Source organism: Amblyomma mixtum, chromosome 2 (genome assembly GCF_055824585.1).
Source record: "Amblyomma mixtum isolate Tamu chromosome 2, ASM5582458v1, whole genome shotgun sequence".
NCBI lineage: Eukaryota > Metazoa > Arthropoda > Arachnida > Ixodida > Ixodidae > Amblyomma > Amblyomma mixtum.
This window is the reverse complement of record NC_143013.1, coordinates 300969724-300994521: the sequence shown is the minus strand read 5'-3', so window position 1 is coordinate 300994521 and position 24798 is coordinate 300969724. Positions and strand designations below refer to the sequence as shown.

The following is a 24798-nucleotide window of genomic DNA, read 5'->3' as shown; positions in this document are numbered from 1 at the left end:
GGGAAGTGGGTTTTTCTGGTGTTCCGAGAAAAACAGCGAATACTCTCGGACCATATTTTGTTGTTCATGGCTGGCTGCCTGTTGATCCAGTGCGTAGCATTACGTGTGTGACTAACTACTCGCAGACCACCTCACATTTCAACAGTTGAATCCGCTTCATTCCAGCCAAGCAAATGGGCCTTCCTTCAGGTCGGGGACTTCGCCGACAACCAGACTGCAGAGTTGGACAGGCCTTGCGATGACGATGCGCATGTTACGGTCGACCACCACCGCAATCAACTCTCGCCGAATGACACTGCCACAGATGCGCAAACACCTTACCTCTTCCTTGGTAGGAGTGCTTCATTTATTCGCACAGGACCTGCGGAGCGATTCGATATTTTGCGGTAAGCTCGCAGCACGATTGACGTGGCTTAAATTTTGTCGATATGCCTCGTGGCTCTTGAACGGGTCGTGGCATTTTGATCTCGTGGCAATAAACTCCTGAGCTCTCTGGGCTCGCCAGTTTCATGACGATTGTGCGCGGACGTGTAAGCGCCAATCCTTCATACTTCACGCAGAGAGCCCGAGCGCTCCTGCGAGCAAAATAAAGAAACAACTAGTAAGTACCGCAGAGTTTTCTCAACAACGTGCACGCAAACGTGAAATATCAGCTTTCAGGTCGTACTAATTAGTTTCACTGAAATGCATCGAAATTGCTGTGCAGCAGATATGCTTTCCAATAAAGCGGAAAACTATTCTGTGGCACATGGTAGACAAAACTCGACGGCAAGGCAGGTCAAGTATGCATGCAGGTTATAACCGAGGTTACCCTCAAATTTAAGCGCCGCTCGCGCAAGCTGAGCTGAACTCTCGATCTCTCATCATTAATTTTGTATGACAAAGCCCTGTATTCTTGCCTATAAAACAACACTCACCACGAGTGGCCAGTCGCCTGGCGGGTGCGATACCCTTCACGTAACAGGCGGCCATGGCACTGACCGGCTCGTTCAGCGGAACGGCGGACCGCCAGGTATTTGTCGCGGGCGAGTAGCGTTCAACTTTGGCCGTCGTCGTTCTTCCTGCGTTTAGTAAAAAGTGGAGATCAGAACACATTGTCGAGAGTCTTCAAATGTAGAAAGGTTTACTGGTCAGTGCGTTATTTGTTTTTTTTTTATGTCCATGAAGTAGAACATTAAGGGGGGGAAGTATTGATGCTGAATTATGACTGCGTTCAGCTCTGTTTTTTAAAGCAATCACGCATGCTTGGCGGTCACGTTTCTCTTGCCAGCTCAATAGGTCAAGAACTACGGCTCCATGACCGTTAATTTAGGCAGAAAGTTGAATCTGTTGCTTTATTTACTATAACTCCAAGTCGAACAGCCAAGCTTTAGTAAACCTGAGAGCCGGAAATATATGTTGTTGTCAAAAAAGATATATGAAGAGAACTTTTTGAACTGCATGCCAAGACTTCTGGATAATAGAGGTTCCCACCGACAAAAGACAAAAAAGTAATCTTTCGACGTCTCTCGTGCGCTTAGCGCCTGCTTTTGTGCACTTTCCACGAAGAAAACTTTCTCAGCTGCATTTTTGTGCGAATTTAGTGCCTCTGAAATCAAGATTATGGTCACCATTTCTTACTCTAGTTCTTTTTGTTACCCCCATCCTTTTTATTCGCCAATATTTACCCTTAGTGACGATTCTGACCTCAGAAATAAACGTAGGGGCTCAAGTAGCAGCTATATGGCGTCGAAATCTGTGTTAAGCAGTCCTTGGGTTTCTTAAATATATAACGAAGCCTCGCGCCTATGCATTGCAGAGTCCAGCAGCAAAGCGCCGTAATTAACTGCCGATTAATTCTGTGACTGATTAGTTCATTGACTGACTGAGTGATTGGTTGATTGATCGATTGATGAGTGATTGGTTGGAAAACAAAACGTTTTATTGCGTGAAAAGATTGGATTCCTCCACATTGAGCTGTTGCCCTCTGCAGAAACCACATTTGCCAAGCCACTAGAACTGGAAAGCGCAGTATTGTAAATGGTCAAACGCAGATTCAAGCTGTTCCTCTGCTCGTAAAAAGAAGCTGAGGAGACGCGGAGAGAGAGAGAGGTGTGCACCATTGAATCCGCCGATGACGTAAAGGTCGCCGTACAGCTGTGCCACAGCGAAAGTGCTGCGGCCCACGCGCAGGGGCGCCATGGTCTGCCAGGAGGACGGGGCTCTGTCCTTCTCGCTGGCGATCACTGCGCAGGGCGTGCAAGTCGGCAAACCACAAGTTTAGGCTACGGGGTGAAAACGCATTGCTATTGCCTTGTGCCGACCGACAGCCCATAGGCGACGAAGAAAGAGTAAAATAAATTTATTCATTGGCTGGCGAAAGCAATGTGCGCAAAACAATTCTCCTCCCTTTGAGACTTGCGTCATTCGGAGAGACCTCAAATTGACACAAACAATCACCAACGGATAGGCATCTACTTCGACTTTTGATGCGTAGTTGAAAAAAATTAACAGTGGCTTAAGGGAGATGCAACCATGTACTGGCCCTATGCAACAGGCGTTAATGCAATCTAAGAGGGCTGCTGCACTCTCAACAAAGTTACGAAACCTTATAGTGGTACGCTCTAAGCAAGGTATAAGCGCAGAACTACGGCCATTTCAGCCCTCCTCTCCAATTTTCTCGGATTGGTTCCTAGCACGACGCCGAACATTAAACGTAATATATTCGCATTAGTGTGTCGCGTTTACTTTTTCTTCGCCAGCAATATACGGACGTATAAAAAGAACGTTTCTCCTGTGTTCCAGGATTTCAGTTAAACGAAATTCGGTGTTCACTTGTAATTTGTTTTATGAGCTATATACCGGGTGTTCCAGCTAAATGTAACCAAACTTTTGAAAAAGGCAAAGTGCCCTAGTCCAGTGAAACCAACTCAGGGTTGTTCATAGTCGCGTGGCCTAGATTTGAGTATTTTTTTCGCTCTTCAAAGCTAATTAATTAGTTAGGTTTAATTAGCTAACTTTTTAATTATTGACTTAAGGAAGAAAGTGTAAACGCAAAAGTTTTAGATCACCTCGAAAAACCGCTAGTAGGGCTGTTTCCGTCAAGTTACGATTTACGCAGCTTCATTTATTGGCCTTAAAAGAAAGTTGTCACGTGACCAGCTGCTAGCTCGCTTCTCTGCCCCAATGTGCTCCCAAAGTCTCATCGAGGAGAGGACTTCAGAAAAAAATGGATTTTATTTTTTAAGGCGCGTCTTGGGACGTTGAAGTGGCACCGTTGTCATGTGGAAGCTTTCTTTTATTGTGCGGGTAATTTCAATTTCAATTTATTTTTCCAGAAGGTTCTGGTCGGCTGACTGGGCTAAAAGCTGTGCGTAAACAGCTTGACGAGGCCCCAGCCAGCCGTTACAAGGCATAAACAGCACACATTAAAAGAATATTCATATACATAGAGAAGCAAATAGTTGTTACAACAAGGAAACAAAAGAGTATCATGGATTCAAATAAAGGCAGTGAACATATAGTTATATTAAGAGGACACGAAAAATATCAATTTGGCAAATAACACTAACTGCAAGGAAATATGCATACAATCAACTCAATAAATGACAGCAAATCTTACACACTTTATTAACGCTTTAAACGAGAAATTTGTTAAACAAACTGAGGAAAATTGGAGAGAAATTTTCAGCTAAGAGAAAGAACATCAGGTTACATCATTACAAAATAATGACGTAGTGCAGCTTTGGTAGATTTATTCGTGTCTTTGTATTTGTTGAGAATTGTGGGAAGATTGTATTCTAGTGTCTGTAGCCTGTAGGCTGTTCGAAAGAAGGGTATTAGCCATTTGTCTGTGTGGCGTGTGTTTACTGGATGGCTATTTTCTTTTAGCAGTGTGGTACCTTCTACCATTGATCTGAAGCTGGAAGGGAAATAGTATGACAACATAATTCGCAATTCGTACATATTTTGAATCCTTACAACATTATGCGCCTGGAGAGCTTGTCGAGTATGACCTAAGTAATCAAGATTCGCAATATGACGAATGGCTTTCTTTTGGAGCAGTGAAATTTTCTCTATGTTTGTTTTAGTAGTTGTGAGCCAAACTAAGGAACAGTAATTGATGCGTGAGGCAAATAGCGCATTATATATCTGAAGTTTTATTTTACAAGGAAGAAAAGTGCGGCAGCCGCAGATTGCGCCTGTCACTGACGAGAGACTATTAGTTAACTTCTGAACGTGTGAATCCCAAGTAAGGTTAGAAGAAAATGTTACCCCAAGTATGGTGTGTTCATGAACGATTTCAATTTTCTCACCAGCACAAATAATTACACCTTCAAACTTGATAGCCTTGTTTTTTGGTCGAAATACCATCACTTTTGATTTTGTAGGATTGATTTTGAGTATATTAGCACCACACCACTTCTGAAGGGTATCAAGCAATTGGTTACATTTGATCATTAGTTTAGTTACATCTACACCAGAGAATAGTACTGTGCAATCATCAGCATATATAATGAATTTTAAGGTCTTATCAATGTTTACAATACTGTTGATATACACATTGAATAATAAAGGGCCCAGCACGCTACCCTGCGGTACACCTCTGATGATTGGTAAAAAGGACGATTGATGGTTGGCAAGATATACGCATTGCTGCCTGTTTGCTAAGTAGGACTGTAATAAGAATAGAGGCTTACCCCTGATACCGTAAGCTGAAAGCTTATGAGTTAGAATATCATGGTCCAGAGAATCGAAAGCTTTACTGAAGTCGATGAAAAGGCTGACAGTTATTAGTTTCTTTTCAAAATTTTTCACTATGTATTCCTTAAGTTCTAATAATGCAAATTCAGTAGAGCGTCCTTTTCTGAAGCCAAACTGTGCATTAGAAATTAGGTGGAACTTTTCAAAGAATTTGTTAAAGCGGTCATATAATATCTTTTCAAATCCTTTTCCAAATGTAGGTATTATAGATATTGGGCGGTAATTTTTTGGCACGTTTTTATCCCCTCCTTTGTATACAACAGACACCCGGGACTTTTTCATCGCATTTGAAAATTCCCCGGATTCAAGAGAAAGATTGAATATATACGTTAGTACTGGTGTTAGGTATTCTATAACATACTTGATAGGCTTAATTTGGAGGTTATCAATATCAAGGGCTTTGCTGTTTTTTAGTGACATAAATGTTCTATAAACTTCTGCTTCATCTGTTGGTGTAAGAAATATACTTTCGGCGCATGAACAACTTAAATCTTCGTTTATTTGGGAATTTTTGTGTTGTAGTGCAGTTCCAATGAAGTGCTTATTGAAAAAGTCTGCAAGACCTCGACCGGTAATTACCTGGTCTTGGTGAGTTATTTTATCAGGTAATAAATCCTTCCTGTCTCGACCCAGAACATTATTGATTACTTTCCAGGCTGCGGCCGGCTGTTGTTTACCAATACTTGCAAAGAGATTTTCAAAGTAAGCAACTTTTGCCCGCCGAAGCTCAGAATTCAGCTTGTTTCTGACCACTTTGAAATTTTTCAAAGCATCAGGATTTCGCGTTGTTAGAAAAGTGTGAAAAAGTGTATTTTTTTTCTTTATAGTCTTTAAGTGGTCGGTTGTTACCCACGGCTTTCTTATCTTCTTTGATGGAGTAAAAGTTTTGATAGGAAAGTGTTTGGAATAGATTGTGGAAAATATCTCGAGAAATTGTATATATGCATCGTTTACATTTAACTTGTCATACACAGAAGACCAGTCTTGGAAGCTAATGTCTATTTCGAAAGCCTCTAAAGCACACTGAGACATATATTGTACGGTTATTTGTTCAGAACGTTTTTTTAGGTTTTGGTAATGAGTCATAGAACATAAAGATGGGACAGTGATCACTAACATCCGATGCTATAGTACCAGCACTAAAAACAGAAGTTTCTGAGTTTGTTATAAACAAATCTAAAGCAGATGAAGTAGACACAGTAACACGAGTCGGTGTATTGATAACACTTACGAATCCCAACGACTGAAGTTGAATAGTGAAATCAATGACAGTTGAAGTATTATCGAGGGTATTTATATTGAAGTCACCTCTGCATGTTAGCTGAAAATTATTGCTTCGAACATATTCTAGGAGGAGGTCAAAATATTTCATAAAAGATTTCATGTTTCCCTTCGGTGGACGATACATGACCGTGATAACCTCTAGCCCAGCCTTCACAGTCAAACATTCATAATCATTGGTAATTTCACAAAATTCAGGCAGTAATTCACAATCTTTACATCTTTGGACATGGAGCGCAACACCACCACCTCGTCTATCTTTGCGATTGTTAAAGAATCTGTCATACCCATCAAGATGGAGCATGCCACAGCCATCATAGTACCAGGTCTCAGAGATCATTATGGTGGTATATTTAAAAGGAAATTGACTTAAGAAATGTGTGATGTCATCTTGTTTCCCATGTACAGAACGAGCATTGATGTGCAAGACTGTTTGAAGAGAGGGTGGTTGGGGACGTATGCACCCAGGTAGGACGAAGCTGTGACAATCCATCTTGACCGATTTAACAAGCAACAATAACGCACTAAAGCGTTAAAGCTGTCTAGGACTCACTCGATTTTCACAAGGTCAGCCTCACAAGTGATCTGAACAACATCAGAAGATTGTTTGCTTAGCAAAAATTTTTCCATTCAGAGTCCACACCGACTTCCATTTGTGCTCATACTTCCGCTTTACAGTCATACCCAGGAGTCTCTTTAGGGCCGGGCAGAGGTGCTCATTTATATATACTGGGGCGGCATTACTGATCCCAATATCCTCATTGGTCAGTCGGGCCTTTTTTTCCTTTCCTAAGTATGCTGTCGCGTTTTGAACGAGATTTGAATTGGACAATGATGTTTGATTTGTCAGCATCTCTTGTTTTATTGGTTAAAGGCCGGTAAAAAAACTACTTTACGTAAATATTATTTTGCTGCAAATGTCTCAGTAAGCTGTTTCTCAAAGCGATCTACAACTTTTCCATTGACACTTTGTTCCTCAAGTCAATAATTAAAAAGTTAGTTAATTAAGCTCAACTAATTAGTAAACCTTGAAGAACGAAAAAAATATTGCAGACTAGGCCACGCGACTCTAAACAACCCTGATTTGGTTTCAGACGGCTAGGGCACGCCGTGTTTTGTAAAAGCTTGGTTACATTTAGCTGGGACACCTGGTATATTGGAGTCTATTCAGCACTCTTCCGCCGGCCTGAGACTCATATGCAACGTGACTGGTGCCGAGGGAAAGGACACGATGTTTTTTTTTTCAATATACTTGAATTAGATATCCGGCCTTCAATTTTTGCGGAACTAACTAAAAATTTCCAGCTTGCTGTGGGCGTTCCTGAGGAGAGTATCTCCCGCTTCTATGACTCCTCAAGAGCGACCGTTTCTCCAAGACAGACCATCAAACTACCGGTAAACAGAATTCGCAGGTTGAGGAACCTGAGACGCATACAAGACACGGATCTATTCATGATGCTCACTGCGTTTTGAGGCCGTTGAGTAGATTTTTTTTTTTTTGTCTGCATAGCTCTGCAAAGTAATATCGGTCCTTGGTACTCCAAAGTTCCCGTTGCCCAGAACGCCTTTGTTTTTTATTTGGCAAAGCTGTGTTGCTTCGCAAACCATTAGCACCTTTCCAACGACAAGCACTTATGCTGACCATTCCTTCCAAGGGCATACAGAGGGTATGAAGTATTAAGGACCTTCATGGTGGAATTATGGCCCTCGTATAATTATCAAGTTTGACATCTCACCAATAGAGATAGAGATCATACGGTTAGAGATGGGAGAGTGACGGAAAACAAGCCTCTCCGAGACAACCTTCCCAGCCAGCAGTCCCTGGCGAGTTTATTTTGGTAGGAAGAACACAGCGGCACTTCAAAAACATTCACGGAAAGCGATACAGAATGCGTCAAACTTTAATATAAAAAGGGTACTAATAATGTCTTAACGTAAACAATCTACAATGACAAAAGAAGTCAGACAATAACATAAAACATTGCGAATATAGGGAGCATTCAAAATGAGGTGCGTATGATCACATATAAAGGTACAGATAAATAAATTGAAGTTATTCGTTTCGCAGGCATTAAAAAGGGAAGGTAACTCGTAGCAAACGCTTTTATCGGGCATAAAGGCGAGTGTTATAAACTAGCCAACTATTCTAGGCTGTTTTTCAGATAATATAGATGTTACGAATTACAGAGCATTATACACTAAATAGTGCCGTTCTAGCAACATCCGCTAACATACCGACAAAAAAAAGACGTCAGACGCGCCCATCTAGAGCGATGGCAGGAACACGACTTGAATACGAATGGGCGAACAATAAAAGGATGACTGTTTTGGGGGACTTTGCACAGCACTCGTGGTTTCCCAAGAGGGAAGAACACGCCTGGGCATGCATTCGCTCTCTATCCTCACTGGTGCTGAGGCGGCAGCGGCCGTTGTATCCGCCGACGACGTAGATGCGCCCCGCCATCGCCACCATCTGGTGGCTGCAGCGGGGTCCCGGCATCTGCTGCACCAGGCACCACGAGTTGGACGAAGGCGTGTACACCTCCACGCTGCTCAGGATCAGGCGGCCGTCGAAGCCGCCGCTGGCGTACAGCTTCCCTGCGTCGAACGTTCACACACCGGCATGAGCAACTGGACTGCTTCTCTTCAGACTTGCGCTTGCAATGATTTAGACATGTGCATGCTTTGAAGTCATTTGCCTCAGTGGAATCTGGGGTTTACAACGATCCCGGAGTACCCGGTTTCTAAGCCGACCGCGGCGGCCGCGTTTTGATGGCGGTGAAACGCAAAAGGCACCCTTGTGCCGTTCAATGTCAGTGCACGTTAAAGATACCCAGGTGTTCCTTCCACTATAGCACCTTTGTCTATTTCTTTGTTCACTCCCATCTTTCTCTCTTCCCTTACGGCGCAGGTTGTGGTCTCCACAGAGCAGTGAGACAGTTACTGCGCCATTCACCTTCCTCAAAAATCACTTTTTTTTTTGTTTACAGCGATAACACCATTCCAATCGATGGTGAGGGAAAGGCGTGCGAGACAAGAGGAATACGGCAGTAGATGAACTTCAGGGCTTGTGCAGCTTATATTACGTTAGAGAATGGATCCGGTGGTGGTCTACAGAAACAAGATGTAGCTATGTGCAAGCAATTTCACGCCCACAGTTCGTGACAGATGCTTGCTATGACTGTCATGGCTTGTGGTAGCAATATCTCACGACGAGTTTTAGTTACAACTAAGTGTGGAGCATGGATTGGGATTTATCAGAGCCGCTACGACGGTAAGGACAGAAGTCATTGGCCTTAGCTATTGTGTCCTGCTACGCAGCGTGCGGCAAACACTTAGCTTTGTTTTGACAAATTCTCTGAAGTAATGAAAATCCTCAATCTCATGCACATAGCTACAATAGCAACAGCCATGCGTGGCATGCAATAACTTCCACAGCTTTATTATAGTCACACCTTCACTTAGAGAGGACGCAAAAGAGCAAAAGCACAAGGACGAATCATATATCACTTAAGCATGGAGTTAATTCCCAACTAGGCTTTTTAGGGTGCGCGCGAGGTAAATAAGTGCGAGCAATAGAGTCTATCATTCACACCTACCTCTAAATGCGCAGGCTGCACCGTCGCTGCGCGCCCTGCTCATCGAGCACACCGTAGTCCACTGGTTGGAGACGGGGTTGTACCGCTCCACACTGGCAGTGCGACCGGTGTCTGCATCAAGGAGCACCAAATGCAAACGTCACTTTAGGACGATGTAAACAATGAACAAACACTGCATTAAACATGCATTCCCTATAGTCAAGCCTACTGGCGCAATACCAGAATTAAGAAGGATTTATCGACATCAGGAATCACGAATGCTCCCGTATACGGCAAGGCTGGTCGCCACAACCATGTTCTTAGTGCACGAATGAATGGAATAAACACTGCCGGTTCCTCGCAAAGCCTAACCAATTAGAGTTCACGCAAAAAGAGCTCGACAGCGCGAGCGCATACCGTCGCGTCCCCCGATGGCATAGACGTAGTTGTCCAGGGACGCGACGGCTACGTAGCCGCGAGCCGTGTGCATGGCCGAACAGGGATCCCACACACACAGCTTGGTGTCGAAGCGTTCGCAGGAGCGCAGGTACGAGCTTCCCCGCATTCCGCCCACCACGTAGAGAAACTTGCCCACCATCGCTGCGCCGTGGTACGCCCTGGAAATGATCAGGAGTTTACCGCTCTCACATTGAACACCCTGCCTTGCACCCATTGCGTGTGCTCATTCTGCTATAGGCGATAAGTGCAACCCGGACAAACTATCGAAATTTGCCCTGTGAAACAATAGTTTAGTTGAAGGAGATTAGTTACTATAGCAGATGGTTTTCACTTCAATGGCACGTAAGTACAGTTTTCGGATGCCCTGATGGAACTCTACTGCTTTTTATCTCCAGCAGCTAATGTCATTGGTGTGTTCCCTGTTCAATTGGCTTGTTCGCATATCATTTGCAGCGGACGATACAACTCGCAGCATCATCATCATCATCATCATCAGCCTGACTACGCCCACTGCCGGACAAAGGCCTCTCGTATATATCTCCAGTCAACCCGGTCCTGCGTAAGCTGAGGCCACTTGATACACGAAAACAATGCGTAGCCACCTCTCAACACTGCCACGATAGAGAGAAGCAACGATGGCAAAGAAAGAACGAAGAAAACATTTATTTTAGTTTTACTCCGAAAATTGAGAGGGCGTATGCTCCGACCTCGGCTCACTCGTGGTACACGAAAGAACTCTTCAATGCAGATCATGCATCTTGCCTGGGTGACGTGCCCTGCATGGTGTGCATGAGCCAGCGGTAGGCCCGCGGGTCGTACACCTCGACGGCGTCCCGTTCCTCTCCAGAGCTCCAGCCGCCCACCGTGAACAACACCTCGTGCGGCACGCGCGGAACCCAGCGCTCGGGATTCGCGCCGGCGCAGTGCTCGCAGGGAAACCGAAACAGGGCTGCGATGGCTGCGGACAGATCGGGAGAATGGGGCAATTTGCTCTGGCGAGTCGAAAATAATGGCTTTCTACCCAGCGTGTTTAAGTGTAATGACCTGCGGCGCAAACAGATTGAAGATAGGGATTATCGAAATGATATAATCAACATAAGCCCACCATGCGGCTACGGAGGGAAGCTGTCTATGAAGCTTTCTTCAATGCCTGGTCGCGGTATCAGAGAGTCTATAACCATATTAGCGGTAAAAAACTTTGAGATCACTGCGGCCACCCGCATTGAAGCTATGCGAAAGCAAAACGTCCCCATACTATATCGACGTCCATGACCGTTGTGACTCCCAGGTACTATATCGACGTCCATGGCAATTTTGACGTCTAAGTGTTTTTCGCGTTTTTAGGGTTTAATTAACTAATTACACCTCATCAACCAAATTTTTCCCACGTCAACATTTTATCACACACTATCTATCGCAATCATACTTTCACACATTTATCATCAGAGAACGACGTGATCATGCGGACAAAATTTGCGGACACGTTTTGCGGACACTTTTTGCTGATTCGCAGAGCCATATAATGCTCTCGCATTGAGATGATTACAAAGTGATTAAGCAAGTCAGACAGTGGTTCCTCATGTAAGTAAATAAGTACCATGAAAAGATTCTGGTTTACTTGTGCTGTTGGGCATATAACTTGGGCAAAATGTGGGGGCACCGAAGTGAATGATAGCGAAAGCGACGAAATAACAAACGCGAGACAAGCTCTTGTCCATTCGCAATTTTATAACTTTTCAATGTCTAGCAGACAAAGTTCGCGCGAGGGAAGACATACATGACTGAACAGTACTGACTGAACAGTGCAGGTTAGTTATCGATTTCTCATGAAATATGACTGCTCAAGAGCTTTAATCTCAAGATGGTAAGAGTTTGTCACAAGTGCCGTCACTGCGGGTGTTCTGTGGCAGCAGGTACTGCGGCCGTTTACGACAAACCCTCTACATATGCGCGCATTTTATTTCATTTCATTTACTTTACCCACAGGGCTTTCGCCTTACCGAGGGGTCACAATGAAAGTTTCACTGTCGTAGTGACAAGTTGAAACGGAGAGCTTCTCGACAACACTGAGATCACTCAAATTATGTTGGGCTTTACTTCCAGCTTTTAATGCTGTCGATGCCATGAATGAAATGGAAACGTATCCGCTCGTTATATTTCTATAGAAAATGATGACGTTGGCAGGAGCGCGCAGCTGAGTGCTCGCGTTATGCCCGCCAGATATCAAATCCTTGGTTCACTTTCGGTCACGTTGGGTTCTTCCGCTTGCTGCAGCGCAAGCTTTGCCGGAAGTGTCTGGTGACCAAGCATTTAGTCAGTGCTGGGGGTAGTAGCGCACGCATGGCGGCGCGTACCAATATGAACGTATGGAGCCGCTCATTTTGCACACTTTGAAGTTTACACCTTTAACACACACATCTTAGGATTCTGGTCGAGAAAACACTTATGCTATTGACTCTGCGCCTGATGTTCAATTTGTACCCCATGTGCACCTGAGGCCAGTTTTGTTCGGCATGGTCGCAAGTGAACTCAGTAGTTCCTCGTGGTGACCTAAACAACTTGAGGTCATAGCAGCGCGCAAACACAGAGGGACAACACAAAGTTAACACACACAAGGGCTAACTTTCGACCAATGTCAGTCGAGCGGTCATATACGTACTTATACAGGAAAGAACTATATGTACCAGCAGCGCGAACACAAAACAGGAAAGAGGAGAAGATAGTACAGAGCGCTCTGCACTATCTTTTCCTCCTTCCTGTTTTGTGTTCGCGCTGCTGATACATATGGATCGCAACCAACCAGCCCGGCAGATGGTGATATGAAAGAACTGTTCTCTTGTTTTTATTTTTTGGCTCGTCCTGGATGAATTTTTTTTTCGGTCTCATTCTTCCCAACTGTTTTAAGGAGGTAGCAACAGATCTTGCTCTCTTCGTGCTTTCAGTAAGCAGCCAGCGTACAGCGAACGAAAGAACTCAAAGTACGAATTGCAATGCAGATGACCAGACGCTTATACTCCCACCGTGATCGGGTTTTATTGAAGCCACTGTGTATCAGGTAGCCGAGGAGAGGACTAATCACTAAGTAACAAGATCCACCAAGAACGTGGTCGCGTGATTTAGGAGGAAGAGGAGAGGAGACTTTAATGAATAATGGAGAGGTCTGCCTGGTTATGGGCCTGGCATGCTACTCCGGACACGTGATCCAGTGAAGCCAGAAAGAGTTCGGTGAATGGAGCTTCCAAAACCGGCAGCAGATCAAAACTGACCGTAAATGGCATGCATACTTCCCAGAAGCAGCATTTTTCGGTCAACTCTGCTCTCCTAATTTAGCTACTGAGAGGCAGTCACTGCGGATGCCAACTCACCACCCTTGGGCGCATTGGATGCAACGCTTCCGCTCGACGCCGCGTCGCCGTGTTGGGGGTTCGCAGCGGCAAGCGCTCTGCATGCCTCCAGCCCGAAGCCTTCCAAGTGCAGCAGCAGCAGTGGGCTGGGTGAGCACATGCAGGGTCCCGTCCGCAGGGCCTCGCACACTGCCATGTGGTATGCTTTGCTATTGGCAAAGGTCGGATTCACCTGTCGAAACTCGACGAGCGTCCTGCGCCACACGAGCGTGTCAAAACCTTAGTTTTGTTGGACGGAATTTTCCAGCTTGGATCACAAAATCCACGAATGCAATAAAATCTCCTTTGAATGAAAAAAATGTTTTGTACTGGTGGCCGAGAGATGAGTTACGGTGACGTTGAGCTTGGAAACGTTGCGACCGGTTGCGAGCTCGTCGGTACCTCGGCTTTAGTTTCTTCGACTAGCGCAATTAGCTTGGCCGATCACGAACCGAGATTCCAGCAAGAGCATTCTGAGTGCGCACTTTTGTGCGCATGAAACTAATGGCAGCTGTGATGGCAGTCTCGATAAACGCACCAAGACCGAGTGTCAGAAGACCAATGTACTGCAACAGACCATTGGCTAATAGAGAGAGAGAGAGAATATACTGGTTTATTAATTCTACCAAATTGGTCTCCCGGAAAAGAATACTCATTGAATGATGATTACATGTCCCTTGAAACACAAGCATTCAAGCTTCGCTGTCTGGCCCGTTGAAGAGGTTACGGTAAGCTGGAGACTTCCACCCCGCTTCCAAGCTATCGTTAGTTGCGTAGGCTTTGGGAATAATTTCAATTTAGTTACAATTTTCCTCGCGTACTAAACCAAACCTACCTTCTGTAATAATCTGAGAGCCGCGGAAGTGCAATTTTGCGAATTCGTTTCCATGAGCTTTGCTTCAGTGCTGCCACGCAAACTTTGATAGGAGGAATGTTGTCTATACAGTGGTAAGCGGAAATTAACAGTGTAGCCGCTTGCACTCTCTAAAACAAGTGCAGCTTGCGTTAGGTAGCCCTTGCGTACAGAGTGCCCCACTCACGATTCTCTGCACAGGCCGATGCGCGCGCACTGTAGCAGCAAGAACAGGCCGGCATTCCGTTCCTTTGTGCCCGTACGGCCTTGCGTGTGCCAGCGACGGACGGCATGCAGCACGTCCACCTCGTCTCGCACGTTGAGCTCGCTCGAGGAGAGCAGCTCGACGAGCAGCCCTGTTGAAGCCCTCGAAAACTCGCTACTGCTTCGCCATAGCTGCACACAATGAGCCACAGAAAGCAAACGTGACATTTATCAGCACAATGATGCGACGAACTTACACTAATGGTACGCTTCCTACGTTATAAACGATGTCTTAACCTTGAGCGCAAAAGCGTTAACAGAAGTCTCATGCCCCGCCGCGGTGGCTCAGTGGTTATGCCGTTCGGCTGCTGGCCCGAAAGACGCGGGTTCGATCCCGACCGCGGCGGCTGAATTTCGATGGAGGCGTAATCCTAGAGGCCCGTGTACTGTGCGATGTGAGTGCACGTTAAAGAACCGCAGGTGGTCGCAATTTCCGGAGCCCTTCACTATGGTGTCCCTCATAGCCTGAGTCGCTTTGGGACGTTAAACCCTATTAAACCAAACCAAGAAGTGTCATGCGCAAGGATACCGTCAGCTATTAATATGCAGCGTTGGCGTAGATGGCAGCGCACAAGCAGTTGGTTTCGTCAGTGACAACTGCGCTGAACAAGCAGGATAGATTAAAAACATGTTCGAAAAAATAAACAGCCTCTAATATTTCCTAGTACAGAAAACGCATAATGTCTAAAGAACTCCGTCATGCAGTACTTTGCGTCATTTGAAGCTACCCTTTTGTGCCGTCTCTTCATGAATGTTTAATTTTCCAGTCCCGCGAAATTATTAACTTGCGTATACGTAACATGGAAGAGAAGGTTTCTGTGGCAATATATCTGCGGCAAGCAGGCGAAACAAGTAATTTGGAGACATTTATCGAGGCAAACCATTAAACATAAGCTTTCCTCTTCGCAAATAAACTTTATGCTTAGACGAACAGTGCGGTACATACACTGAAGTAAATTTAGTGATTTCACGGTTCACAACGCTTCTAGTGCCATCGCGCACGTTTCTTGCGCCATCGAAAAACGAGAGTCTGCGACATGCCTAAGCTGCCTGTAGTTACCGGGCCGGAAGGGACTTGCGAACCACGTGGCTTTTAGTCTTCCTGAGGCACGCGCGGGCGACATCACGTGGCACGCATGCTAAAGGATAGGAAGCAAGGGTGCATCCTGTGTGGCCCAGGTAGTTTGGTAGACGCAGCTAGAAAATTCAGGAGGCGAGGACAAACAGTCGCAGTGCCATCTAGGCAGCCAACTGGGCCCAAATAGAATCGATGGACCTGTAGCATGAGGTCTAAATTGATGTCAACCCCGAACCATTCTCACACAACCCTTGCCACACTGATATCGGTGGTTGGAATTTCCGCTCCAAAATGCAGATTTAAGACAAAAAACATTTCCACGTGTAACTTTCATTATATAAGCGCCACACTACGATCTCATACGCCTCCGTAGCCGAACATCCTCGTTAAACATCCGTCGTAGTTTTATTTAATACGGTCACACGTCGGATAGTGCAGCAATTGACATTGATGCTCGTAGTGCCTAGATTACGAATCACTATTCTCCCACGTACCGTATTTGCCAAAAGTAACTGAACAACGGTGGTTTGTTCCTTAGCCCCATGGCGAAGCACTTACGGCAGCCCTTAAGCTCTGAATATAAGAAAAGGTGAACCATTGTCCTCACGTTTTGACACCTTTCGATCTTTAGGGGCGCCGAAAGGGCTCCGTTATATGGCTGAGAAGCAAAAACCTGTTGCTCGGTTACTGTTGGCAAAGGGGGTACATCTTCCATAGAAAATAAAGAAGCCCTTGCTCACCGCGCCGAAGTGTTCGCGCGCGAAAGAGAACACGGTGTCTCGGAACCTCGGCCAGTGGTGCCACAGCGCCAGTGCGGCCAGGCCGAGACAGTTGTCGACGTCCATGTTGTGCAGCAGGTGGTCCAGGCACAGGTCACGGGCCTCCTCCATCAACAGCATGTCGGCAGCCGCCAGCACCTCGGCCACGTTGCCGTTGTTGATGTGCAACTGCAGTGATGGTCACAAACACATTTGTATCATAATCAGGAGCACTCTTGAAAAGGAAGACTTATCCTGCTTTTGTTCTACACATTCTGCCGTGCGTTTCGGCAGAATATGTAAAAGAAAGCAGCCTGATTTCAGGTACGTATTAACCAAAAAAAAATGTATACTTCCGTCCTTCATTCAAACTAATGCTTATGCCAATGCGTGGTGTCGCTTAGCATTGCCACGGCAGAACATTGCTTCTCTATCACCAGGACGCTTTCTTCCTGAGCAACTCGGAGATGCTCAGAGCTCTCAGCTTTAAGCAGTTTCCTGCATGCTGCGGACACAGCACTTCAAAACCGTTACTGCGACTTCTCAGAAATGGTTCGTTTAACACCCTATCGTCCCGCCATCTCTAGGTTTCTATTGCAACCACTGGCGAGACATCAGGCTCATTACTAGCGATGCTTGGCTTCTCTACCCTCCTCTCTGTTAACCCCTTCCCGAGGCTTGCCTCATCCGCGTAGTAGTAGCCAAGCAGGATGTCGAGCACAGACGCCGAGACCCCCGTGAGCAGCATCTCCCTGCGGGAACCGTACTCGGCGCAGAACGCCGCCTGGAAGAAGGGGCTCGTGGTGCACAGGAAGGACCGGTGGGCCCTGAACTCGCCGCCGTCGTCGGTGCGAATGAGGCAGTCGTAACAGCCGTCGCCGCCGGGAAGCAGCAGTTTCCTGAAGAAGACAGACATGGCTTCCGAGAGAGATGGTGACTTGTACTAAGAGTGGTCTACGCTGTCCGCGAGCCTCGCGTGAAACCAAGATTTCGTTTTCTTCTACGCACTTAGCTCAATTAACCGGGCAGAAAAAAAAAAACATCGCTTCGGCGGTGAAGCAAGATACTGATCATTGAGTGAATGGGGAAAAAAAATATTTTCACTATGTAGAGTGGAGCTTTCTTCTTACTAGTAGCTGCCTGAATAGGATGTTGTATGGAGTTCTTCGGAAGGAGTATTGCAGCGTACTGTGTGTGCGCGCTGTGAGTTGGGGCTTCCGCACGGTGGCGTGAGTAACTCTCTTTTGGGTGCAGACTCCTCCCGCTAGAGAAGCATAGGGAATTGAGGGTTAGCCATACTGTGGTGTCGCATTAGGAGTGTACAGTTATGGAGATGACGAGATGTATGGTTCAGTATGGAATTAATGGAGAGGGTGGACTTGCGACACAGCGACACGGTGTGCACACTATTGACTGTCATTCTTTGAAAGATTGCGCTGGCGGACGAAGGACAAGGGCAAGAAGTGGACGCAATTTCACACGCAAACTTATTGTGCTTGTCCGTCGTAGGATAGCGCTGCCTTTCTCACAATGATTACCAATCAACTTGATCAGCAACATATCTTGCTTATTGCTGATTGGTTCTGACAGAATGAAACGAGAACAACTCTTGTTTGAACGAGAATTTAGCCGGCGTAGAAACAGCGCCGTTATGCTGCTCTGCTTTGCGCAGTATTTTGCGAAATGCGGAAAGAGACCTCGTGGGCGGAAAACAGCGAAAAAAAATACAATGCGGTCCCTAATATGGCTGAAAGTACAACAAAGCTCAACGTAGTAATGTTTCAAAGCTAGTGAACGAGTCCAGTGTCAGATCGTGGCAGTATAATTGACTGCACCATGCCTGGAACTTAATCGCAAATATTTTATTGGAATAAAATAACGTCAATTTGGGCTAGATGGTGCATATTATTTGAGAAAGAAAAATAATAGCGCTTAAGAGAGAGACACTGGGAAGACCGACACAGGATATGCGCTAACTTCATCTTACTTTATTCACTGCCAAGCCAGCAAATACACCTATTGCGTGAGCGACAATTTATCTTTCACACGATCTAGTCGCTCACACGATCTAGATTGTAGGAGTGATACTTGTGTCCGCCTTGTCAAGACCGAGATGTCATATCTTGAACGGGTTTTTTTTTTTTTTTTTGATGCCTTGTGTTCTTGCTTTTTGCGCATGCCTGAGATTTTCATTATATTTGCTGGCTTGGCAGTGAATAGTCAGATGAAGTTAGTGCATCTCCTATGTCAGTCTTTCTTGTGTTTGTCTCCCTTTAGCGCTATTAAGTTTCTGTCTCAAATAAAATTGTATTGGAAATGGAGACCGCTTATCTGTTGGCAAAAATAGATTCAGGCTGGAGTCATTCCAACTCATTCTGATTTAGTTATTTCTCTTTAAAATAGACGCAGTGGTCTTCGCATCTATGGTTAAAAAGCTGGGTCTTGGAATACATGCAATGCGCGCATTACTAAAATATTTAAAGACATCCAGTATTTTAGGATAATATTAAGTCCTTGTTTCGTGGAATTTATATCTGGATTGATTTCTATGCGTCTCTCACCGTTCTGTAGTCCGCAAGTTGAACGAAAAAAAAATGGCAAGAGCAGCTCTCACAGTTAATTTGCCGCGCATGACTAGCAAGGATCGTGCTTGTTGCGGTTGATTAGGACGATGTTTTCGGGCCTCAACCAATCTCATTTCACGAGTGTCGTGTTTGTGCTGCTTTCCGAGTCGACCCGTCGGAGCACTGGCTTCGAAGCCGTTTGGGCTTCCCGTAACCAGGAACGGTGTGGCGGGATGTCTTCAAGTTTCTAAAAAAAATAGAAATAAAAAAACTGGTGACATGCATTCAAGCTTCGCCCAATTGGGGTGTCATCAGCCCACGCAGGGTGCGCTACCAAGGAAGCACTCCGGTAGTGAGAGGCATGAAAGTGCAGCTTATGGGGAGAAAACTTAAGCTGGGCGTTTCCGACCATTGGGGCTAATTAGTGGCTCGGTAGAGCGGCGCACAACGAACGCCGAGTGCTCCGTGTTGTCCGTGTTGCGACAGTTTCAAATGAAAGAGCGGGTGGCAGCCCGTGGGGAAACTGGCGCAGAAAATGCGAAAGAGACGTTAGCGCACGCGGATGAACGGAGCAGCCTGCCTTACTGCACTGGGGTGGCTAAAAGGTAACGAGAAAAGTGGGCGTAGAAGTAAGTTGGCATTGCAGGAAAGTTTGCCTACTGTGAAACAGCGGAGAAGGCGTGCGTCGTTTAAAGCTTGTCTCCGTCGAAAACAATGTGGGCGGGACCATAGGTGGCTAAATTGAAGTTTACTTATATGCTGCGCTCTACCAGCGAACAAGGTAGAGTTCAACGTCATACGGTCGTTTGGAATTTGAAGATGACAAAGCTACTCTAATGTTATCACTAACAAAACCCACTCGCAGAGATATTTCGGGCGACAATGGGCCAGTTAAGAACACCTTGTACTTGTTAATGGTAGAGAGAGGGTGCGGTAGATGGTCCTTGGCGATCACAAAATGAACAAGGGAGGGGAAAACCTCAGTTTGCTAGAGCCAACGTTTCGACAAGGGGACTTGTCTTCGTCTGGGCAAAGCGTTCATCATCGGCAGGGATTATATAGGGCCTTCGCTCCGAGGAGGAAGGCCCCGGGGGTGGGGAAGGAAAGTGGTGTGGGAGGGGATGCGTGTCAGGAAGGGGAGGGAGGTGAATCATCATTCGCTAGGCTGCAATAGTGCAACAACCTATATCCGGGGGGTATGCAATGAACAAAAGGCTTTGAAGGGGCTGCGACGGGGGGGGGGGGCCCTGGCTGAACCTGCAAAACTCAGATAAAAGGATTAGTCAGCGTGGTACAGGGAAATGATAACAAGGGGAAAAAAAAGGGGGGGGGGGGGGGGGGCTGGCACTGGAAGGAGAAAGGAAGGGGGGGGGGGAAATGGCTCGTGTTCAGAGAAAGCCAAAAAGTGGGGGCAGAGGGGGTAACAGGAGTGTCATGGTTTCCGAGAACTGGTAGCAGGGGATTAGGAGAAAAAGAAAAAAAAAGAAAAAAAAGAAAAAGAAAGGTGAACAAAGGAAGAGGGTGACAAGGCCGGAAATGGGGTGGAAGATATGACTTGGGAAGGGTGCAAGGAGCGACAATATACTTATGTGAGGTTCTAGGAAATAGTCTGACCACGTGCAAGACATTTGTTAATTTAAAATTATGCTGACCCTAGAATGTACCTGAGAGATTCCAGGTTTCCTCTGGACATGTTGACCCCTGTTGGTTGCAGTGTTTTAAATTTGTGGATTAGGAATGCTTCTCTATTTTCTGTCCCTAGTCGATTTGAAGCCTGACTGAAGAATGAAGAATCTGAGTTCGTCGAATTTGTGATGGCGTTGATTAAAATGGGTCGACACTGCCTTCTGTTCATTCCGTGTTGTGTCAGCCCGGTGCCCGTTTAATCTGGCACTCATTGTTTGTCCGGTTTCTCCGATATATTGTTTCTGGCAGTAGGAGCACTGGAGCATGTAGATAATATTGGACGATGTGCAGTCAAAACTGGTCTTTATATCGAAACTGAAATCGCTTGCCGTACGTTTAACCGTAGTGTCCCTTTGTAAATGCTTGCATGTCTTGCATCTGGGTCGAGAGCATGAAGTTACTGTCGGTGGTGGTTTCTTACCGAGCCTAGCATGCACCAGGATGTCCCTCAGGTTTGTGTTGCGTCTGTATGTTACCCTTGGTGCGTCGGGAAATATTTTCTTGAGACGGTCGTTACCAGTTAAAATGGGGTGGTATTTCCGCAGGATATTGTTTATGTTTGGAAGCGCGTTTGAGTATTTCGTTATAAGTGCAGGAGGTCGTTGACTGTTAGCTTTTGTTCGTTTTTTAAGAACTACATCTCGTTTCAAAGTGGTTGCTCGTTGGAACGCATTATTAAGGGTTGTCTGTGGATGGTTTCTGGTGATTAGTGTGTTTTTTAGCGAGTGGAGGTGTTTCAGGTAGTCATCGTCGTCGCTACATATTCTTCTTAGTCTCGTTGCCTGTCCTACGAATATACCTTGTTTGCAGTGTCTTGGATGATGGCTAGTGAAATCTAAGTATTGTTGTCGGTCAGTAGGCTTCCTGTAAAGTGTGGTTTTGAGCTTGCTATTTTCTAAATGGACAGTGGTGTCAAGGAAATTGACTTGCGTTTTCGAGGAGTTGAAGGTGAATTTAATGCTGGGGTGGAATGAATTGAAATGTGTGACGAATGCCTTCAGGGTATCAGCCCCGTGCTCCCATATCATGAAAATATCGTCTATGTACCGCAGGTATATGAGTGGTTTTTTTAGAAATGAATTTAGAAGTTTAGATTCTAGTAGCCCCATAAAAATGTTCGCGTAGGTGGGTGCGAAGGAAGTGCCCATGCTTGTTCCAAATACTTGAAGGTAGTAAGAAGAATTGAATTCAAAGTAGTTGAATGTTAGTACCAATTCAAGTAGCGTGAGGTACACTTCAGTTTCGTGCGGGTGAGGACTTTGAGTTAGAATTTTTAAGAGTGCGCCGATACCTTCATTAATGGGAATATTTGTGTACAAAGCGGCGACGTCAAGTGTGACAAGTATGCTATCTGCTGGGATAATGGAAGCGTCATTCAGAGACTCTATTATGCGGAGAAAGTGCGGTGTATCCTCGACAAAGGAAGGGAGGTGGGTGGGAATATCTGCAAGATAGTTGTTCAGGAAAATTGATAAGTTCTCTGTGGGCGTGTTATTGTTTGAAACGATAGGTCTGCCGGGGATATCTGCGGTAAACAAGTCTTCTGCGGAAACCTTTTGGATTTTGGGAAGTAGGTAAAAGCGTCCTGCCTGTTTGTTTAGCGGATTTAAGAAGTGGTAATCGGACTGCGTGATTAGTTCTCTTGATAGTAAGTTTGCCAGTTTGTTCAGAATCAATTTGCAGAACTCTGAAGTGGGATCTGAATCTAATTTCCTATAATGACAAGGGTTGTTAAGTTGCCTAAAAGCTTCTTTTTTGTATTTTTCGGCTGGCAGGATAACTATGCTACCTCCTTTGTCTGCAGGTTTAATGACTATATCGGTTCTAGAAGCTAAGTGGTTCAGAGTAGCCTGTTCCGTTGGGGTGACGTTTCTGCGTTTTCGAGCTTGCTTTGTTTGGTCTATAATTTCTTTCGAGACAGATTTAATGTACAAGTCTAATTCGGGACTCTGCTGCGCTTCCGGCGTCCACGTGCTTTCGGCTTTGAGAGGGATGGGATTAAGGCTGGTTACTGCAGTAGGGTGAGCACGTGTTGACCACGTGTTACAGGAAAGAGCTAGGTTAGTAAGTGGGGTGTTTGCTTTTTCGGCAAAGAATTCCTTAATTCGCAATCTTCGCGCAAATTCTGTGAGGTCTCTGTGAAGTTCATACTCGTTAAAATTATTGTTAGTTGGACAAAATGTAAGGCCATGCTTCAGAATCCGTTTGTCGCTATCACTTAGGGATTTGGAAATATCGACAATGTTGCTGTCAGTGTCCTGCGGCGGAAAATACGCATCTTTTGTCTGTATCGAAATTGGAGGGCGGTTGTTAAACTGTCCAGATGTATTCGTATCTAGCGGAAATTTATCTCTAATTTGTTTATGCTGCTGTTTATCGTGCAGCTTGCGTTCCTTTCTGGCTACAAAATCTGCTAGTGCCTGGCTTTCGCCCGAATTTAGTTCTATCTTACTAAGTTGATCATCGAGGGAATTTAACTGCTTTTGACAATGTTCTTTTAAAATAGCTATGAATGAAAGGGATGCGTCATTTGAAACCTTTTCCCATCGAGCGAGGAGTTCAGGCCTGAGCGCACCGAGGGAGCACCTAACATTAACTCGAAGTCCTTTGGGTATTGTCCTGCGCTGCGAGTAGGATTTGTAAGTGTGTAGGTGGAATCGGTAGTTAGTTTGTTTAGTGGCTATTTTTCTGGCGACCAGGAAATTTCGTCTTTTGGGTTCGGGGCGATTGGTGCTGCCAGATGTGAGTCATCTGCGCTTGTGCCGAGTGGACCTCTTGACAGGTGTTGTGTGTTTAGGGGACTTCTGTTTGGGGGTGGTATCGGTGTCGAGGTCCGCGTCGGTGACAATCTGGGTGCTAGTGTGCGTCACTAATCGCTTAGGTGTCTGTGTGAAGTGGTCGCTTTGTTGTTTAGTGGCTACTTTCGGTGTGATTCCTACGTGCTGTTCCGCTGGTGTGGGATCCACGGTTACCGTCTGTGTGCCAGCGTCGCGAGTCTCTGGAGTGAACTGTGTGGAGGTGTCCTGGGTCCTAGCGGGGGCAGGCTGTGTTCGTTCAGGGGTGTTGTCTCTTTTGTGGGTGGTCTGTTGTTGAGTGTTGGCCAGAGTGGGAGAGGGAGCATGAGTGGGCTGTAGCGTCCGCCTAAATGTGTTTCTCAGCCGGTACTTTATGTTGTCTGCCATTACTTGGACGCCAAAAAAATTAGGGTGAAGTCCATCTCTGGCCAGGAGTGCCTCGGGGTCACGATGGATCTGAGCGTGGTGGATGATTTCAACGTCTTTTTGGTAATGTTCCATGTCCAGCAAAAAATTGTTGAGCTTAAACGAGTCCTGTGCGTGAGCTGCGAGTTGGCGGAATTGTGGCATGTGTCTGTGGTGCAAGTTGACTACCCTAGGAAGCACGGTTGTCAAGTGCAGTTTCATGTTTGGTCTGTTGGCATGGACCTCGTGTACCAGTGTATTCATGGCCTCAATGGTCTGTTCCGCACTGCTGTGTTTCAGGTCATTAGTCCCGCAGTGAATGACGAAGTGCGTTGAGGCTAAGCGTTGAGGCTAGGCGTTGAGGCGTTGAGGCTAAGCGTTGAATGTTGAGGCTAAGCGAACATCTTTGCTTATAATACATCAATGAGGGCATAAGAAGATAGCTAGAGAAGACGCACGGCAAAATGGAACTAAACAATGCGACATCGCATTTCTGATATCTGCAAGAAATTACTTTCAGGGGGATTGAAGATTGGACTGCTAGCGATGGAAATTTTAGAAGGGGCATGAACATGGTTTTATTGATGACGGACATTCACGAGAGCTAACGTCGAGCTTTGTTTTCATGGATGGTAGAAGCAAGCATTCTGCTGTGCGCTCTGTTTTCTCTTGCTTGGTGTTTAAGCACTTGGTGCGAGTGACTGGAACTGATATATTTTCTGCAATAAAAAGTAACTGATCCTTTTCTAAGGGGCTCTAAACGACGTGTTTGTCCTTCAGGAGGACATTGCTCGTTTTCATGACATTCTTCCCAAGCAAAAAAAAAAAAAACTAGAATTCGTGCAAGCATATAAGAGATGGCTAATATTTGTACAAGCACTGCAGGTGACACGCAAATACACGGAACATGGCAGGAGTAATGACATGTGGCACAGACCACACGGGGTCAAG

At 45.7% G+C, this 24798-nt stretch overlaps 2 protein-coding genes across 2 annotated transcripts; both read right to left on the bottom strand.

Moving 5' to 3' along the window:
- Positions 1 to 461: 461 nt before the first annotated feature.
- Positions 462 to 10167, bottom strand: LOC149364684 (uncharacterized). Its single transcript, XM_089570165.1, has 6 exons — positions 10020 to 10167; positions 9624 to 9734; positions 8431 to 8622; positions 2100 to 2225; positions 918 to 1061; positions 462 to 575 (listed from the first exon to the last, which is right to left on the bottom strand). The coding sequence occupies exons 1-6, from the start codon at positions 10165 to 10167 to the stop codon at positions 553 to 555; spliced, it is 744 nt and encodes a 247-aa protein (XP_089426291.1). The 3' UTR covers positions 462 to 552.
- Positions 10168 to 10810: 643 nt separating this feature from the next.
- On the bottom strand, positions 10811 to 17313 carry LOC149364683 (kelch-like protein 10). The gene is made up of 5 exons (XM_089568735.1): positions 17080 to 17313; positions 16380 to 16586; positions 14485 to 14693; positions 13427 to 13659; positions 10811 to 11019 (listed from the first exon to the last, which is right to left on the bottom strand). Exons 1-5 carry the CDS (start codon positions 17311 to 17313, stop codon positions 10811 to 10813), a joined length of 1092 nt encoding a protein of 363 aa, XP_089424861.1.
- Between the last annotated feature and the right edge of the window lie 7485 nt (positions 17314 to 24798).

What these genes read in the sequence shown, in the direction of transcription:
- LOC149364684 (XM_089570165.1), bottom strand. Translation starts at nt 10,167, where the DNA reads ATGCGGGGAAGCTCGTACCTGCGCTCCTGCGAACGCTTCGACACCAAG. An exon ending in TGCCATCGGGGGACGCGACG is followed by an intron (nt 9,735 to 10,019) that starts GTATGCGCTCGC and finishes TCCTTGATGCAG; the next exon opens with ACACCGGTCGCACTGCCAGT. An exon ending in CAGGCGACTGGCCACTCGTG is followed by an intron (nt 576 to 917) that starts GTGAGTGTTGTT and finishes TTTTGCTCGCAG; the next exon opens with GAGCGCTCGGGCTCTCTGCG.
- LOC149364683 (XM_089568735.1), bottom strand. Translation starts at nt 17,313, where the DNA reads ATGTCTGTCTTCTTCAGGAAACTGCTGCTTCCCGGCGGCGACGGCTGT. An exon ending in CGCGCGAACACTTCGGCGCG is followed by an intron (nt 14,694 to 16,379) that starts GTGAGCAAGGGC and finishes CATTGTGTGCAG; the next exon opens with CTATGGCGAAGCAGTAGCGA. An exon ending in ATCCAATGCGCCCAAGGGTG is followed by an intron (nt 11,020 to 13,426) that starts GTGAGTTGGCAT and finishes ATCTGTCCGCAG; the next exon opens with CCATCGCAGCCCTGTTTCGG.